This window comes from Temnothorax nylanderi, unplaced genomic scaffold (genome assembly GCF_030848795.1).
Source record: "Temnothorax nylanderi isolate EJ_2023f unplaced genomic scaffold, tnyl_v1.0 TNYL_tig0246_pilon, whole genome shotgun sequence".
In the NCBI taxonomy this organism is placed as follows: Eukaryota; Metazoa; Arthropoda; class Insecta; order Hymenoptera; family Formicidae; genus Temnothorax; species Temnothorax nylanderi.
In genome coordinates, this window is record NW_027249308.1 from 150183 (window position 1) to 170029 (window position 19847).

Below are 19847 nucleotides of genomic sequence, written 5' to 3' on the forward strand. Positions count from 1 at the left end.
CTCTCGCCTGTTCCGGGGACCCTTGCCTCAAGTAGCTGAGAGAATGCTGGGCGGGCCGTATTGCTCCGCAGTAGTTTGATCGCCTTATCCAGACTCGTGTTTCAATCCGCGGTCAGTCCGGTCGTGTAAGGCCCGTATTCAGAGTTATGTGTGGTCGGCTCGGAGTCCCCAGAACGAAAGAGGCCGAGCTTCGCTCGGTCTCGTCGATTACCGCGGATCGCTGATCGATTGTCATGCGCAGATCATTCGCCTCTTATTTCGGGAGAAGCATGGAGTGGTGGAAAAGCGCGCACATTCCGATTATTACCTCACACAGTCCACACAGATTACAGGCAATTTTGGTTTTCTCGTATTAGGAGCATTTTTTTGAAACGATTCCAAGTTCCTTTTTACAATTTGTACCGTTTTCGCGGCGTGTTGCTTCGGAAGAAATGGAAGTCCCCTTGGCGTGATGCTCGACGAAATTGCACCAAGTCCTCTTGGCGTGTCGCTTTGTACGCGTAGTAACACACAACGTATTCGTTTTGATAATCACGGTAATAACTCGGTGTTGGTACGGGTATCGGAGGGCGCACAGGGGGCGGCGAATTTTGAGGGATGGGTATTACTCGCTCACCTATTATGTGGTGTCTGTAGCTGGGCTCGCTGATGTCATCATAGGATGCCGTAGGTCTTCTCCGGGAAGGGCGGCTGCTCGTAGGCGTGCTTGGAGGCGGATGAGAGCCGCTGCTGCTACCGGCCTCCGCGTGCACAGATGACATCTCGACATATTTATATCCTCCGCTTGTCTGGGTCGCCGGGATGTTAACGTAAGGCGGTGGCGGCCTCGAGACATCCGGCAGGGTGATGCTCCCTGCGGGATCACTGCCAATGCTCATGTCATCAATCGAGGATTTCTGATTGATTTCAGCGAGGACCTCGTCAAGGAGCGCAGTTGTCCCCGGTGTGAATGCTGCTTCTACTGATGTCAAGCTCACCCTTGGTACGTCGTAGATGGGCGGTCTCGGAGTTGGTGGACGCGGAGGTCGAGTATAGACCTCCGGATCCGTTGGACCGATTAAGTCTCGATCCATTCCACGGTGCATGTCGACACCTGGAGACCTGGTGTCGCGCTCCGGTGGTGGTCGCTGTTCTGGTGGTGACCTTGTGTAAGATTGCGCTGTGCTGAAGTCGAATGGCATGTCATTCAATCCGGGCATTGCTAGAATTATTCGGACGTTTCAAGATTCGATGCCACTGCTTTCTGTGATTATTGTAGTGATGGTGGTCCCTTTGCATGTGGGCTGGAAGTGAACATATCAAAGAATATAATTTTGCACTAAGTCTTATAGTTTGGCCACTTACGGTTTTGATAGCTCAGGTTGCTCTTCGTGGTTTGATTCGCTCTCAGTGTGATGTCGTTCGACTCTCGGACTCGATTGTTCGCCCTGAGCCTCGACATCTCGGCTTTTATTCTCTACCGAGGGGCAAGGGGTAGGTCCCTTGGATCTTTTCTCGCGGCAGCATCGTGCATAAAGCAGATTTCACAGTACTGCCGATCCAAGAATTCCGACTTATCAGTAGGATGATGACCATAAGTGTTCCTAGAATGCCCATGCCACATCCTACTGCGCTATAGGCGATAAACCTTTGTTCTCGCATCTTCCTGTCCCTGATTTGGCGAGCTTTTTCAATGATGTCATCAAAAGTCATTTCTACGTGGCTATTGTTCATTGTCCATAGCTCGTGTGCTGCTTCCGTCAAGTCAACTTGATATTGCTCACGAATAGGCTCGTATAATTGTAGAATGCTTAGATTATTTGTCGGAGCATAATGCTGTGTGAATTTCATCGTTCGAATAGATGGATGGCTCATAGTTGTAGTTCCTGCCCTAATTTTGTATCCTTGTTGTACGGAAATAATGCCAGAATTATTTATCTCCACTTGTTTATTTTGCTGACATTCCACACGAATTGTTTCTTGTTTTCTTGTGGTATAAATCCAATTTCCAGGGGTGGTTAAAGCTTTTCAATATGTTTCTCTTAGTTCTTGTAATATTATCTGACAATATTTTGTCTTCATATTTTTATTTAATAAAAGTTCGACATTGCAGCTAGTAGCTTGTCGTATCTTTTTCAAGGGGAAGACGGCCGGGCAGATAAACGTGGCGTCGAACGATGTGCACTCGCGCAGCTCTCCTTCTCGGAACTCGTAGAAGCTGTCAATGTCTTCGTTTATTCCGATGTGTTCTGCATCGGGTTTAATTACAGCGAATTTCGTTTCATCAAACGCTTGTTTGGCTGGTAACGGTATGGATTTATAAATTTTATATATCCCAGGAGTTAATAACGGGAAATGTAGAATATAAATCAGACGATTGTTGGAGTAAGCAATTCGCAAATTAGATATTTTTATAAGCTGATCCATTCCCGTTTTGTCGGTATTCACCGGGAATTCTGCATGAGGATTTTGTTCTTTTATCAGCTTACAATTTTTTATTAATCGCTGCGGCGGAATTAAACGGGGGTGAATTAATGCCTGTTTCCCGAATAATATTCCGTCAATCAGAATATTTAAATCTATTTCGTGCTGTAATATTTCCATATCGAGTTTCTCCAGAATTTCCCAAAAACGATGATGATTTCGATTCTTCATACTTTCGCTTTCTAACATATCGATCTGCTTCCTTATCTTCATGGTAGCGTCGGGGGCTCAAGTAAAACCACCGACTTACTATTAAAACTGAGATCTAGAAAGCCGAAGAACTATTACTACTATAATACTACTACTATTGAACACAATGGTGAATACAACTAGTGAAAATGGAACAAGGAAACTGCTTTTTCACTCGATTTTTACTGTAATATGCATAGAAGTAGTGTGACACGAATACAAAGCGGTGGCAAAGTTCAAACGGAATCAAAGCAGTATAGTATTGCGATTGAGGATGATCGAGATTAAATACAATTTTGATCGATGCACAAATGGTCGGAACCGACATTCCTAATTATATGATGATGTCTATATTATCAGTCTTTTTTATCAGTCTTATAAGGGATGGAGGTGCAGGTAAAGGTAAAGGTAAAGATGACGATTTCAGTGACGATTTCACTATCAGTATCTACTTCCATTGCTTCCAATTCTCGTTTGTTTAATGGTATATATTTTTTCTAATACTTCGATAGCATCAATGTCATCTGGTAATTTTGGTAATTTCTTATCAGTTTTGACTTTTGATTTCGGCATTATCCGTATACGTGAAGGTGGTGCATGAACGTCTGCTTTTATTTCAATATTAGTATGTGCTTGATAACTATCGCTAGATTGTGGTGCTATTTCCATAGATTCGTTTTCCGATTCTTCTTGTTGTTCGCGTATTTCTTTTTTGTCATAAAATTTTTTGTCATCGATCCGTTTTTCTGGGACACCCGTTGTGTAGCTTTCGCTCTGTCTCTTGCACGAGGCGCATGCGTCGTCCGCGGCGTTTCGAGCATTTCCCGCGGTATTGTGCAGGCAGCGTCATCGCTAACAAGGGAACCTCGCGAAGTGGAAAATTCTGATTTTAATGAAACTTTCCACACATGTAGGATTAAAAATTAAAAAGAAAATTTTTTTTTGAAATTTTATTAATGTGGTTGAATAAAGATGTTTTTACCATAAAACTTTTATTTGAAACATTTTTTGATATCTTGAATACTTTCCGAAATATATCGAGAAAAACAAAAAGCCGCTCTATATACAGGGTGTATCAGAATGTTTGGTACTTTTTTCATATTTAGCTAGAGCGAGCCAAAGTTTCCTAAGAGATCTTTTTAATATCTCAACATTAATTGAACAAATTTACAGATATGGATCAATTGGTCTATGTTTCTGATACTTTGAATCAGTAAACTCACCATACGGTACGGAGAACGTGTAACTTAACTTCTGTAACTACCGCTGAAGATGGCTCAAAGCTGAGCCGAAACGTACGGATCGATGTAATGTATCAAAACGACGAATAAATCAGTTATTTCTGATATTACGCACTGTGATCTGCGTCTGACCGTCATAGCCTTGACTTCTCCTATTTTATAATCTCGAGGGTCCTCATATTACTTATTTATTATTTTGACTTTTCTTTAATAAAATTTTATTATGTTCTTTGAAGGAGTATAAATTCTTCTTTCGAGTACATGATAAAGACTCTTTCTAAAATTTGTACATTTTAAGACTATTATCAAGAAAATATTCTTTCTTAAAGACAACCGTTACTTACTAACAGAAAAAAAGTAAATTGAGTAATCGCTTTTTTAAGCAGTACAATTGATATTTTACTGTGTATGCATGTACACACGTATGTACATAAGTACGCACAAAAAATTTTTCTATGTTGTTAGAAAATTTTATTTCTATTTAAAAAAGGCGAGAAACTATCATCGCTCAGGACGGGGGCCCGGCGTTACGCGCCGCTCGTGCCGCTTGAAGTAAACAACTGCCCGCGCGCCGACCGCGGGGCGGCCGCATCTCGCCGCGCGCTTGAATTTGGCGGTGGGCCGGGCCAATACGGCGATTTTTAATCATTAATAACTCATCAACTATTGCGAAAATTGCAAAATGGTACATGACTTTTCGACTCAGTTTGGCTCGCTCTATCTAAATATGAAAAAAGTACCAAACATTCTGATACACCCTGTATAAAGGGTGATTTCACCCTTTAGAACCATTTTTTGGCAGCAACAAAAAATTTCTAAATTCATCTTTTTACCCCCCCCCCCCTTACATGTGTAAAAAGTTTTATAATAAGAACATTTATGTGTATTTAACCGCAACGAATAATTTTTCAAAAATTTATATTTTTGCATCTCTTATTTAAAAAAATATCTGTTGCGTTATTTAATATTATAAAACTGTAAAATAAAGATACTTTTGTACTGAATGTACTTATAATTCTTTAAACAATATTGTAACAATTTTAGCGCTAACTAAAAATTTCTAAATTTATTCATCTGTGCTGTGCGTGCGTGCGTGTGTGTGTTTTATAAAATATTTAAGTTTTAGATCTCGCGATAGTAGATCTCGCGAGGCTCGCTCCGACGCGCGACGCTCGGCGACCGGACTTGATGGTGGGGGCGAGCGCGCAGCGGTTCTTATGCCCGGTCTTCGTGCCCGAACGTCCGGACCCTATTGATGATATTCTTCATAAGACCATACGTGTGACAGCGTTCCCTAGAATGTATAAGAATATTTATTACAAATATTAGTAATAAATATTATAATTATCTAGATAACAATATCTTTTACTTACGAACAATTCTTATATTTCATAGTATTTACAATCATGATATTCCTCAAAGAAATGATGCATACAAAAATATTTTTTGCACCAGGAACAACGTATTATGGCAGGTGCATCACATATGGAACAGCGTGGTATTTCTTGTATATCTTTTCCAGAGAAACAAAAATCTACTGGATTTCAAACTGTGGTGGCCGTACGTCGATATAGCCACTTTTAAACCAGCGTATTTAAAAAGATTATGGAATCGTGGAGAAGACAGCTGTATATGCGTTAAGGATTGTAATTTAATGATATTATTTCTTAAATGTAAATTGATATCATAATTTAACAATGTAACGCGATCACTAAATGTCCTCACAAAGTTCTTCCATAATAATATGAAACTGTTCCACTGTCACTGCTATCGTCTAAAGCTTTTAAGAATTTGCTTCTCGGTGATATTTCCTCTTCGCTATCCGAATCTATGTAAGGAGATAGTTCGCCAGGTCTGTTCTTTTTGTGCGGCGCTGGATTTCCTGATCCTTCACCAGGTGAATAAACATAATTATATATTAGTTATATCATTTTTATTACTTTATCAAACCTTTTTTTCACATGCGTACGATAAATGTTAATTAAATGATTAATATGGTTAATAGTTAATATGTAATAGGATTGCGCTGCGCTCAAATCCATCGGCAGGTCGTCCGCTCTAGGCATGGCTAATATTATTCGTCTCAGCCTTCCCAAGATGCGATGCCACTGTCTATAATTGTTGCTTTGATGATGGTTGTGTTGCATTCTACAAAATGAACAACCAAAGACTCAGTATGTTGCGTAGTCTTTTTGGTTTGGTCACTTACGATTCTTTCCTTTGGTCGCGGTTACTTTCCTTCGTCTCCTGGCGCTTTGTTTTCTTTATTTGTTTCACACGCTTCTTCATCAGCTTTCAAGTTGGACTGTGCGCCTTGGTCCTCGATGTCTTGGCGTTTATTCTTTCCTGAGGGGCCACGGGTAGGTCCCTTGGTTTCTTTCTACGGCAGCATCGTGCATAAAGCAGATTCGCAGTACTGTTGGTCCAAGAAGTCCGACTTATCAGCAAGATGATGACCATAAGTGTTCCTAGAACACCCATGTCACATCCTACTGCGCTATAAGCGATAAACCTTTGTTCTCGCAACTTCGTGTCCTTGATCTGGCGGGCTTTCTCAATGATGTCATCAAAAGTCGTCTCTACGTGGCTATTATTCATTGTCCATAGCTCGTGTGCTGGTTCTGTCAAGTCAACCTGATATTGTTTACGAATAGGCTCGTATAATTGTAGAATGCTTAAATTATTCGTCGAAGCATAATGCTGTGTGAATTTCATTGTACGAATAGATGGGTGACTCATCGTCGTGGTTCCTGCTCTAATTTTGCATCCTTGTTGTACGGAAATGATGCCGAATTATTTATTTTCACCTGTTTAACTTGTTGGCATTCTATACGAATTATTTCTTGTTTTCTTGTGGTATAAATCCAATTTCCAGGGGTGGTTAAAGCTTTCCAATATGTTTCTCTTAGTTCTTGCAATATTATTTGGCAATACTTCATTTCCATATTTTTATTCAATAATAATTTATTATTGCAACTAGTTGTTTGCCGTATCTTTTTCAAGGGAAGACGGCCGGCAGATAAACATGGCGTCGAGCGATATACACTCGCCCAGCTCTCCTTCTCGGAACTCGTAGAAGCTGTCGGTGTCTTCATTTATTCCGACGTGCTCCGAGTCGGGTTTGATTACAGCGAATTTCATTTCATCGAACGTTTGCTTGGCTGGTAATGGTATAGATTTATGAATTTTGTATGTTCCAGGAGTTAATAGTGGAATGTGTAAAATATAAATTAGACGGTTGCTGGTGTAGGCGATTTTTAAATCGGATATTTTTATAAGTCGATCCATTCCCGCTTCGTCGGTGGTTACTGGAAATTCTGCATGAGGATTTTGTTCCTTTATTAGTTTGCAATTTTTTATTAATTGTTGTGGCGGAATTAAACGGGGGTTAATTAATTCCTGTTTTCCAATAATAGGTAAATGTCTACAATTAGGGCCCCAACGAGAAATCAATTGAAAAGAGGTAAATTCTATGTATTTTTGCCCCTCGAATCCAAAACTGTTGATAAAATTTGGGGGTCGCTTGTATTTTTTAAGATATTGTTAGAAAATGAGAAAAAAACTAAACTCGGATATTTGGTTTTTTTATTATCACACGTGTGTATGTCCTGTTTTATAGAAGTTGTGATTTTCTTTAAAGCAAGGCACACACACGTGTGTATGCCCTGGTTTATAGAAGTTGTGATTTTCGTTAAAGCAGAGCACACACACACACACACACACACACGTGTGTATGCCCTGCTTTATAGAAGTTTTGATTTTCGTTAAAGCAGGGCACACACACGTGTGTATGTCCTGGTTTATAGAAGTTGTGATTTTCGTTAAAGCAGGGCACACGTGTGTGTGCCCTGCTTTAAGCAGATATTTTGTATTTAATTAGCAGACAGTTGTCACGTGACTTCTTCATCACTTCTATTTCGCTGCACCGTTAATGATGGGATATTCAGTTGAGCAACTTAATAATAATCCCTGGCTTGCTGTACAAGACGTAGTTGGTGATGCTAATTTGTGGCCAAAATTTATACGCAAAATGTATTTTAAAAACGTAAATTATCATTTTCCTACTTACCGACATCATAAAACTTCGAAATTAAATTAAAAAAAAAAAACGAGACATGAGCGACGATTTTCCTTCTCAGAATGTGTTTTATACACACAAAAATAAACTATTTTACAAAGTTTCAAGAAAATCGGAGGGGAGAGCGTTATACCGAACATTTACCCAATATCTTACAAGGGAACTACCACAACTGTCCGGCTTCGATTTGAATTTCCTTTAAGTATGTTGTTAAACACAAAATCCAACAGACACGTATTTTTTATATAGGGGCCCTAATTCATCTTTAGGGGTGAAACACCCCTTCGAAAAAATCGGTTTTTTCTTTCGGGCCGAATATCTCCGAAACTATACGAGATAGAAAACTTTTTCAAAATGGAAATTAAATGGCTTCAAAAGTACTTTGAAATAATGACAAAATAACTTTTTTATTTCTTTTATTTTTAAATATACTCCCGCCACCAATACATTTTTTTCAAAATTTTAAAAATTTTTTATCACCAAATAAAAGGTTTTTTTTACGAATTCAACCATATATAATAAAGTTATGTTACGATAAACCATTTTCAAGAATTAATTACAAACGCCTCCGTATATACGCTATCCATGCTCATCCGTACTATGTGCGTAAGTAATTATTGTCGAAACAATAAAATATATAAAAAATGTTGTAAGTAAAATTTTTATAGTTTTCTATATGTTATAATTTATAATTGTATATATGTATATAATATATATCTAGGTTTTCTAAAAATGTAATAATTTTTAAAATACCCCCAGCCTTGTTATTATTTCTTTGACATGATATTCGACGAAAAAATGTTTCAAACATAATGAATTTTTGCACCAAGAACATCTTACTACAGCTATATTATCACAACCTTCGATATCACATGTTGTTGAACTGTCATACAAACTAAATTGTACTGGATTTTCAAATTTTTCTGGTCTTTCGTTCGTATAACCACTTTTAAACCACGAATATTTAAATAAGTTGTGATATCGTGGGGATGACAATTGATTATGTATCAGAGATTGCAATTTTATTATATTATTTCGTTCATGCAAATTTATATTACTTTCCAATAGTAAAACAGTATCTGAAAACCTTTTAGCAAAATTTTTCCAAATTCTAAATCCATAAACATCTAACGGTTGTATTTTTCCTGTAGTGCCTTTTGGTATTATCATAGTAGTAATAGATTTTCCTGGAGGTGTTAAATCCGAAATAATATTAGGGCAATGCCCAGTCCAGGAATCGATAAGAAGAACGCTATTAGAACCAATGTTTGGAAAATAAGCTTCTTCTAACCACATTTTAAAATGATCTGTAAGAAATATAAATGTTAATTTAATATAGCTCTTTTATAACTCTTATTAGATTGTTAAATAAAATATAAAATAGTTATAAACGGAAGTATATACCTGATGTCATTTTACCAGATTTTGATGCTTTTACAATAACATTTGTTGGTTTAAACAAGTTTCCTTCTACTCTTGGTCCAAATCTACCAGTAACTTCTTTTAATACAATAAATAAAGGTGACAGCAAATTGCCATTACAGGATATTATTGGTTGTACCGTGTATGAATGGGTTGTTGACGATACAGATTGCACGACACGTTCTACTGTCTTTACTCCTTGGTTATCCAATGATCTTCCAGAATGAATTTCCAATTGGAAACCACTTTGATCTGAATTATAAATATTTTCAGATTCAAACTGTTCAATAAGAGGTTTTACTGTTTCCAGAAAATCATTAGCTGTTTTTTGCAAATTAACAGAATCTTCCAATGTTTTTCTAGTGACAAACTTCGTAACTTTTCTTGAAACAATTCGGTGAGACTTCTTGAATCTTGCTATCCAACTGAGAGATGCTTTAAATATAGGATTTAAATTTCCTATTTCTTTTTGAGCTTGTAAAGCCCATCTTTTTAGATCAATATTATGAACCATAAATCCTGATTCAACAGCTGCAGTAAAATTTACTTACTTACTTACAACATTTTTTATATATCTTATTGTTTCGACAATAATTACTTACGCACATAGTACGGATGAGCATGGATAGCGTATATACGGAGGCGTTTGTAATTAATTCTTGAAAATGGTTTATCGTAACATAACTTTATTATATATGGTTGAATTCGTAAAAAAAAACCTTTTATTTGGTGATAAAAAATTTTTAAAATTTTGAAAAAAATGTATTGGTGGCGGGGGTATATTTAAAAATAAAAGAAATAAAAAAGTTATTTTGTCATTATTTCAAAGTACTTTTGAAGCCATTTAATTTCCATTTTGGAAAAATTTTTCTATCTCTTATAGTTTCGGAGATATTCGGCCCGAAAGAGAAAAACCGATTTTTTTCGAAGGGGTGTTTCACCCCCTAAAGATGAATTAGAGCGCCTATAAAAAAATACGTCTTTTCGATTTGTGTGTTTAACAACATACTTAAAGGAAATTCAAATCGGAGCCGGACAGTTGTGGTAGTTCCCTTGTAAGTAAAGTATCTAAGTCCTTTGAAAAAAGTGTTAATTCTGAAACTATTACTGTGTAAAACACTTTTAAATGGTCATTATTATTAAAAATAACTGTTCGCGCGCGTGTGAGTGAGGAAGGGATAGTGCGTGAGAGACCACTAACACCGGAAGCTTGAAGTAACACAATAGTTTATTTAACAACAAAAAATAATGCCGAAATTAAAGAGTGACATAACTTATAAATGTATTTGAATTTAAGTGAACTCGGAAACGCGGGCGTTTTTACGCGAATTCTCTATCAACACTTTTTCGCTTGTAGTGTTGGATAACCCGCGCGTGAATGAGAAACTGACCATCACAATATCGCTCGATGACAGATCGTGACCTACTAACGCACTGTTGATGACTGGCGACGCGCCGTAAGTTCTACGGGTTTTTATACCCACGCGAGACAAAGAACGCGTCAGGGATGACGAATGCTTAGCTAAGGTCAAAATGTCATGGAATAGAAGCTTCTCGAACTGAAATACCGAAGGTGCATATAGCCATTGTCTTTGAGATTAGAGTATCAATCGTCGAGAGTGACTCGGCTTCGTACGGAGAATAAATCTTATGACGTGAGCGCGAAGCAACAGGGGTGGTCCGCTGGATAAATATCGTGTTACACTGCCGCTGTGACTCATGACACAGTCGTCTAAATGAGAATAAGAATATTCAAGAGCATTCGTGATCTCGAGCATTCGCGATCTCGAACAATAACATTTTTTAAACTTATAATAAGTTGCGTCTCGTCTCTCACGACGTTTGTGCCCCTCGAATCGCGTCGGTTTCTCTCTGTTTCGCTCCCCGCTCGCTCTCTTACCTCTATCGGCGATAACGTTCGTCGAAAAATACCCTATCGTGGAAAATTACGACTGCTTGGTAGAGCGTGTGTCGCGTTCGGTAACGCGTGCGGGAAGAGCGAGGGCAATACGTGGATTCTTTTGTTCTACAATTACAATGGCAAGAACTTGTTAATTAATTATTAACTAATAATTAATTGTTCCTTTCTAAAAGTTTAATTTAATTAAGTTCTTTTACACTAAACATTTATAAGTTACATGTTTGCTGGTTCTATGGCAGTCTATAATTTTGTACAATGATTTTATGTTTTTTCTGTGAACAAACATTTTTATCCATGGATACCTTAATGTTACATATAAAAGTGAGACACAAGTTGCTTATTTATTCTACAGTTAAATGTAATTTCAAGGACTGCACAGATATATTTAATAACATTTATAATTTACGGAAACATGTTTTAAATACACATATTACAACATCTCTACAGAATGCTTCTGTAAAACAAAATGAAACATTAGTCTCTCAAAATATACTAAAATGTAATGTCGAAGATACCCTTCAATTTTTTTATACTACAAATTTATTGTCAGATGCGATTGATAATACAGGTGAAATTAATATTGAACATTAAAAAAAAATAGTTTCCGAATATTGTGTTCGTTTTATAACAAAATTGTATGCTAGTGGAAATTTAAATAGAAAATTTATTCATGAAATTATAACAGATATAAGTATAAATTACATTTCTGTGTGTTGTGATATTTTATCTATAAAATTTAAAGTTGTTACAGATTTGGATATTTTTTTAAATATTATAAAGAATGGCTTTAAACCTTTTAAATCAGAATATAAAACATTACAGTATTTACAAGAAAGAAATTGCTTGTTTTTACCAAAATTAGTACCTATAAACTCTATTTTGTCATTTAGTAAAGTTAAGAAAAGATCATATCAATCGCATTTACAACATCAGAAATTAAGCATAATACCTTTAAAGGTCATATTACAAAAATTTTTAGAGCTTCCAAATGTATATAAAAAAATAGTCATATATTGAAAAGAGCAAAAAAAGTGAATCTTTAAATTCTATTTTCCAAACTGATTTTTGGAAATCTGTTGAAAAGAATGTAGATGATAAATTTATCTTGCCGCTTGTGCTATATTTTGATGACTTAGAAATTAACAATCCCTTGGGTTCTTGTAAAAATAAAAGTAAGATTGGTACAGTTTATTGTGCTATTGACAGTTTACCAAATAAGTTCTCCAGTTTATTAGAAAATATTTTTTTAGTGCAATTGCATAATTATATGGATCATAAAGCTTTAGGAAATAAAAAATGTTTGCTCATGTTATTAACCAAATTAATGAACTTAATACTAATGGAATTTCCATTAATGTAGAAGGAAAAACAAAATTCTTTTTCGTTCATGTTCTTCCTTCTTCCGTTTCCGGTTCCGTCGATTCTACGCACGCTGTTACATACACGAGAATAAAGCCACATATTAAATATCGGATTCTTGTGTCTCTTCACTTGAGTAATCCTAACAGATTATCTGCCATTCCACAATTAACCTGATTAAGGTAAATAAGTTACAGGTTATGGGCCCAGAGCCGAGGCAGGAAAAGTGAAGTCTTGAGGAAAAACCTATACGAGCATATAGAGGTTATATCGTATAGAGGTTTGATAGTAGAGCGACGATATTCGCGTGCTCTACTATCGTAATAAGGAAGCGATGGATAGTTTCAAACACTTTCAAATCCAAAAGTTTGACGGAAAGAATTTCCAGTTATGGAAACATCAGATGGAGATAATATTCCGATCAGAGAAGTACATGTTCGAGATTATCACCGGAACGACACCACGTCCATTGGAAGATGCACAATTACAAGCCGCATGGGATCAACTAAATGCAAAAGGAATGTTGCTAATATCCTCTGGAATGGAGTACGATCAGCTGCAAACGGTTGTAAGTTGCAAAACACCACCGGAAATGTGGAATCGCTTAAAAACCATACATGAACAGAGGTCAGTAGTAAACAAATTGCAACTTAAACAACAATTTTTTAACTATAAAATGTCAGAAACTGATACAGTTGCTCAACACTTGAGTAAAATTGATTCTCTAGCTCAGGCACTTGGTGATATAGGAGAGCAGGTCACAGAAGTGGATAAAATAGCGAAAGCACTTGGAAGTTTACCTATGAAGTACAATGGTTTCATTACAGCGTGGGACTCTTATGATGAAGGCAAGCAGACGTATGATAATTTAGTTGCACGACTGTTAAAAGAAGAAAAGCGAATCAGAAGATATGGCGGTAGTGTTTACATCACTGAATACAGGGAAGAACTTGAAGACCAAAGATCAAAAAGGAAATAGTCAGAAAAGAAAAGTATTTGATAAGAGAAATATAGAATGTTTCTATTGCAATAAAAAAGGCCATTACAAATCGGAGTGTCGGAAGAGGCAAGCTAAACAGAAACCAGCTGGAGATGATAAACAAAAACATCAAGCACTGGTTGTTGAGCAGAAGAATGTAACTGCAGTCATCAATGAAGACGATTGGCTAGGAGACAGCGCCGCATCGAAGCATATGTCCTTTAGAAAAGATTGGTTCACCACGTTTCAAGAAAACAACGATGGAGCTACTACGTCAGTCCAAATAGGGGATAATACTCACATTGAAGTGGAAGGTTATGGCTCTGTTGAAAAGTCCTGGCATTAGTCAACGATGAATGGGAGCCACGGACAATTGAAAACGTCTTGTATGTACCAAAGTTAAGAAAAAACTTATTTTCTGTGGGCGCAACGACAAGTAAGAATTTAAAGGTTATTTTTCTTAAGGACAGAATAGAAGTCTATAGTAATAGATTAGTAGCTGTAGGTATCAACCAGTCAAATCAATGTTATAAAATGCTATTTAAAACTACAAGCAATATAGAAGCGAATGTATCAATTTCAAACTCTATTATGTTATGGCACGAGAGACTTGGTCACCCAAATTTTCAGACAATGAAGAAACTAGCAGACGATGGATTACTTCCAGGGGTGGAAATTAAGACAACAGAAGGATTGTTTTGCGAAACATGCCAATACGCAAAACTGCATCGTTTACCCTTTAAAAGGAATCTAGAAGAAAGAGCCTCAAAGCCCGGAGAATATATACACATGGATTTATGTGGCAAGATGTCTCATCCATCAATCAGCGGAGCTTATTATTTTATTTTATTCAAAGATGATTGTACCTCTTATCGGATTGCAAGATTTATCAAGCATAAAAGTGATGCCTTCTCAAAGTTTTGTGAGATCCAGAAATTAATTGAAAAACAAACAGGCAATTATCTTAAAAGAATCAGAAGCAATAGAGGTCTGGAGTTTAACAACGAACAATTCAAACAACACTGCAAGAAACACGGAATCATCCAAGAATATAGTGCTCCATATACTGCAGAGCAAAATGGAAGGATCGAACGAGAAAATAGGACGATAGTAGAAGGAGCTCGTAGTATGCTACTTGCAACCAATCTACAGCCAGGTTTATGGGCTGAGGCAGTCAACACAAGTATTTACCTATTGAATCGACGTCCTCGTGAACTGGAGAAGATACCCTATGAATTATGGACGAAGAAAAAGATTGTGCTGAAGCATCTCAGAAGATTTGGTTCCGAATGCTACATTCACGTTCCGAAGCAATTTAGATCAAAGTTCGAGAGTAAATCGAAAAAGATGATACTAGTGGGATACGATAATGATAGCCCGAATTATAGAGTAATGAATCCGAAGAGCCGACAAATAACAATAACAAGAGATGTCGTCTTCAACGAAAAAGGCAGCAATCCACAAACCGAAGAATATAAGCATGCAATACTTTCGATCAAAGACATAGAACATCAAGAAGTTTTGGACAATACAGACATTGATCCGGCAGAAGAAGACAATAATCAAGATGTACGCGATAATTCAGACAACACTAACAAGAATGAAGATCCAGTAGAAGGCCAGCGAATATTACGTGATAGAAGCAAGATTCAACCACCAGCACGATACGATGAATATCAATTAGCGTGCGCAGCTATTGTAACTGAGGAACCGCAGTCATATGATGAAGCGATGTCAACCAACGAAGCTGAGCATTGGCGTCAGGCAATGGTAGAGGAAATGGATTCTCTTTTATCTAATGGAACTTGGTCACTGGTCCCGCTACCAAAAGGTCGTAAAGTACTAGACTGTAAGTGGGTATACAAAATTAAACGTAAAACGGATGGTTGAATTGAAAGGTATAAAGCTCGATTATGTGCAAGAGGTTTCTTACAAGTAAAAGGTATAGATTTTCATGATACTTTCTCACCCGTGATAAGATATGATTCGATTAGAGTATTATTAGCGATAGCTACGATATATAATATGGATATACAACAATTTGATGTAAAATCTGCCTTTCTACACGGAGAGTTAACCGAGGAGATATTCATGAAACAGCCGGAAAATTTTAACACGAATCCTAATCTATGTTGTAAATTACATAAGAGTATATATGGACTTAAACAATCGTCACGTCGGTGGAACGATAAATTTAAGGAATTCTTGAAGTTTTTTAATTTTAGCCAGTTAGAATCCGATAAATGTGTTTTCCTAGCAATTATCAAGGGAGAAGTAGTATTTCTCGCACTTTATGTTGACGATGGTCTTGTTCTATGCAGAAGGACAGAAATTATTAATGATATACTAGTTTTTCCAAAGTAATAGGAACTAAATAGTACGGAATACTATAAAAATATATTCACAGAAACAATATTTTTCAACTATTAGTTGATAGTGAAATAGCGCCTCAACTATAATTATTATAGTTATATAGACTCCATAAAATAAGATATGACAATAACATTTTTCCAGTTTAGACAAATATTTTTTTGAAGTGAAGCATACTTCCAGAAGTCAATGCGGCGCGGGCGGCAGCGCGGCTCGCGCGGCGAGAAAGTTCGGTTCGCGCCCGCTACGCGGTATCTTTTCGCCAGTATCTTTTCGCGTATTTAAAATTCAACATCGATTCCTATAACTAGGGCCGCTCAGCAGGGTTTTTCCAGCGATCCTTCTAAGGATCGCCAGTCAGGGTGTGCTCATCCACGTATATTAATCAATTTTGAATTATAAATCTGTATATTTCTTTTTTACGTTAAAATTCTTATTTTTCATGTAGTGCTTTTTCACTTAATGTTTACTTTTAAGTCTTTTACTTTTTTTAACAAATAAAAAATTATTCTTTAGACAACTCTAAAAATTATGTCCCCTTTACTACAAAAATTATGTTGATATTACTACAATAATATTATTCATGTTACTACAACACATACTTCTTGCATACACAATATATTTTTCGTTAATGCCACTATTTTTTGTAGTTTATATAACTTATTTATTGTTGTTATTAAAACTATATTATACATAGTTGAGGCGCTATTTATCCACAAATTTCTAGTTGCTTTGTCCACAAATTTCTAGTTGCTGATACAAATTTTTTCTCTGAGTGCGTTAGATGAAACATTACTGATTTCTGCAGAAAATTTTACAAATATCAATAATGAAAATTCAAAACTTATTTCAGATAATACAGTATCTGATTTTAGAAAAAAAAGAGAAGAAACTCCTTGTAAAGTAAAATTTACTTCCACTCAAGTTAATGATTTTCTGCAAAATAACAAATATCATATTTTTGAACATAATTATAACATTGAAAGTGAAGGTTGGTATTCTTCTGAATACACAGAAGAAATCATTAAACATACAATGCTGGTTCAATTGTTCATATTTTAAAACGTAAAATTCACTGTGAAAAATGCTGTGTGAACTATTAGATGGAACCAATAGTACTTTTAAATCTAAATTAACAATTTTAAAAAATCGTGGAGGCTTAAATTTTGCATCTGATGATGTAAATTTTATTTACAAATGTACAGAAAAAATCATACGTCAATGTAAAAATTTATTATCTAAAAACATAAATGCTACACTAATTACTAAAACATTGGAAATTTTGCCAAGTACAATTTTAGATGATAATAAACATTATCTCGAGCAAGAGCCTTTTATGGACCACCGTAATCAATTAATTTTACTTATAATACAAAAATATATAGATATTCGTTTAAAACACGAAAGCAATATTTTACAAGATCAAACATAAAGAATATGAATGCAAAATAATAAGCTCACGATTTTCAGTGGACAATAGCAAAACTTTATACTTTTATAAATATTTAATAATATGCATATTTGATATTATATTGTTTGTACTAAAATTTTTATTTTTTTATTTTTTTGTGTTAAATAATAAGACTGATTTAAAATATTTAATTTTTGTGTTAAAAGAATTTAATTTTTGTGTTTAAAAAATTTAATTTTTGTGTTAAATAATAAAAGACTGATTTATTTAACTATTTCATATATAATTGATTAATTATATTAGTTTTATTATTATATATATTGAGTATATTTATATACAATTCCATATTCAATTCCATATTCAAAAAAAGTAATATTTTATGGTAACATTATGTACTTTGCTGTAATAATTTTGTAATTTTGGGAATTATTTTTTAAGAATATATTTTCAAAGGGGTTCAAGGGGTTAGAACATAAATGATGCGTTATTATAGGTTATATCTCTACATGCGTTATGGACAATGAGCAGCGCAAAGGCGCATGCGCGCATAGACAACCCTTAGGAAAATTTACTTAAAGTTCTTTAAAGTTACTTAAAGTATTTTAAAGTATTATAAAGTATACTAGCCGTAATAATAGTATACTAATAGTATAATAGTAGACTAATAGTATACTGACAGCCGAACGTAAAGTTTTCTTTAAGTTATTAACCTCAATAAAAACTTTATAAGCAAGTCGCAAATATACTTTAAATTTACTTTTAACAAACGTAATACTTATAAATATACTTTAACTTTACTTTTTATAAAGGTAATACTTAAAGCTGATTTTAACTTATGCGTGTTGTTTCAACAGTATACTTAAAAAGACAAGTTCCCTTTTTCACCACACTTGCACCACACGAGACATTAAGAAATATTATATCATATATCCAATTCAAAATTTTATTAGGGGAGACCGGGGCAATTCGTGACAATACGAAAAATTTCCCGCGCGGATAACTTCTATGCATTTGCTGGTAGAAACCTGTATTACAGACCATAGATGGGTCTAATGGTCCTCTATATTAGAACAAAATTCGGTGTGCGTATCTACAATGTTTCGTTGTCAGTGGCGGAAAAAGTGTTTACCTCGTGTAAAAGTAAATTTTTGAATCCACGGATATTTTGTGTTCAATACGAAGCAATTGCTTCCAGATTTGAAACGGTAAGTTTTACTTGTTCACCTGGCATTTACACACACATGTGTAACGCAGGTTGCATGCATTTATTTCTTGTCTGGGTTTTTCGGACCACGAAAGATAAAAAATGACGCTGGGGCATTTCGTGACATGACCGCCTGGGGTAATTCGTGACACATTGCGTGAACAATCCTGGGAAAACGATGACGATATATGACATCCCTTCGATCGTCACCGATTCTTTGCCTTTAGCCACAACAAGTACAAACATCAGGGCCGGATTCAAAGCAGCAGGAATCTTTCCTTTCAATCCTGACGTTTTTGGTGAAATCGATTTTTTACCCGGTCAAGTCACTGATCGAGGATGGAATGGAGATGACCAACCACAGCCAGGTACCTCAACTGAAAATGATGTGTCAAGGGCCTCAAACAATCCCTTCGATCGTTTCCAAAAGCGGGCAAAAGGAAAGTCACGACAAGAGAACAAAAACGAAAGAGAAGTGCAATTTTGACTGACGCTAATGAACTCGATGCACTTGTTGACGAAAATGACGAAAGAGTACAAAATAAAAAAAAAGAATATAAGGATCAAGCTCCCCAAGAAACAGCCAGCTTGCAGAGGACGTGGACGCCCGAGAAAGGTCGTTACTCGCAGTTCGGAAAACGACGAAAGCGAAGCCTAACGATTTTTTGCCCTCCCTATTCCATTTAATGTACAATTTGATTAATAAAAACCTTTTTTGAGTGAGTAAGTGTACGTTTTGATATAAATCATGAAAATAGGACAAATTCGGATATTGAAACCCGTTGAAAGAAGAATTGTCACGAATTGCCCCGTGCCTTGTCACGATTTACCCCGGTATTGGGGCAATTCAACTCAAATATTTATCTCAGAAAAAATTCAAAACCAAAAAATGTCACGATTTGCCCCGGTCTCCCCTACTCTTTTTAAACTGAATTTGTTTCTTAAGATGATTTTTGGAAAATTAGATATTTGCGCTGGTTATGACATATGTAGACTATATATAACACTTACATCAAATTAAGAAGTAGTCTTCCACGTAAGGCAGTTGGCTCACGATCCAGAGGTCCCGAGTTCGAATCCCACCAAGGTAAGTGCGTTTTTCAAATACGAGAAAATATTTATAATCATAGACTGCATCTTAAGAAACAAATTTAGTTATAAAATAGTAATAAAATTTCGAAATAAATAATTTTTTTTATTCCGGGTGAAT

General features: G+C 35.8%; 1 protein-coding gene, 1 long non-coding RNA gene and 1 pseudogene across 2 annotated transcripts; 2 read left to right on the forward strand and 1 right to left on the reverse strand.

Annotated features, from left to right (window-relative positions):
* Positions 1–8328: 8328 nt before the first annotated feature.
* Positions 8329–9922, reverse strand: LOC139779867 (uncharacterized). The gene is made up of 2 exons (XM_071718339.1): positions 9376–9922; positions 8329–9278 (listed from the first exon to the last, which is right to left on the reverse strand). The coding sequence occupies exons 1-2, from the start codon at positions 9905–9907 to the stop codon at positions 8716–8718; spliced, it is 1095 nt and encodes a 364-aa protein (XP_071574440.1). The 5' UTR covers positions 9908–9922; the 3' UTR covers positions 8329–8715.
* Positions 9923–10610: 688 nt separating this feature from the next.
* Positions 10611–12850, forward strand: LOC139779865 (uncharacterized; annotated as a pseudogene).
* Positions 12851–18250: 5400 nt separating this feature from the next.
* On the forward strand, positions 18251–19364 carry LOC139779869 (uncharacterized). Its single transcript, XR_011720042.1, has 2 exons — positions 18251–18638; positions 18733–19364. It is a non-coding gene; the product is annotated as an uncharacterized lncRNA (long non-coding RNA).
* Positions 19365–19847: the final 483 nt, after the last annotated feature.

What these genes read in the sequence shown, in the direction of transcription:
- LOC139779867 (XM_071718339.1), bottom strand. Translation starts at nt 9,907, where the DNA reads ATGGTTCATAATATTGATCTAAAAAGATGGGCTTTACAAGCTCAAAAA. An exon ending in ATCTGGTAAAATGACATCAG is followed by an intron (nt 9,279 to 9,375) that starts GTATATACTTCC and finishes TATTTCTTACAG; the next exon opens with ATCATTTTAAAATGTGGTTA.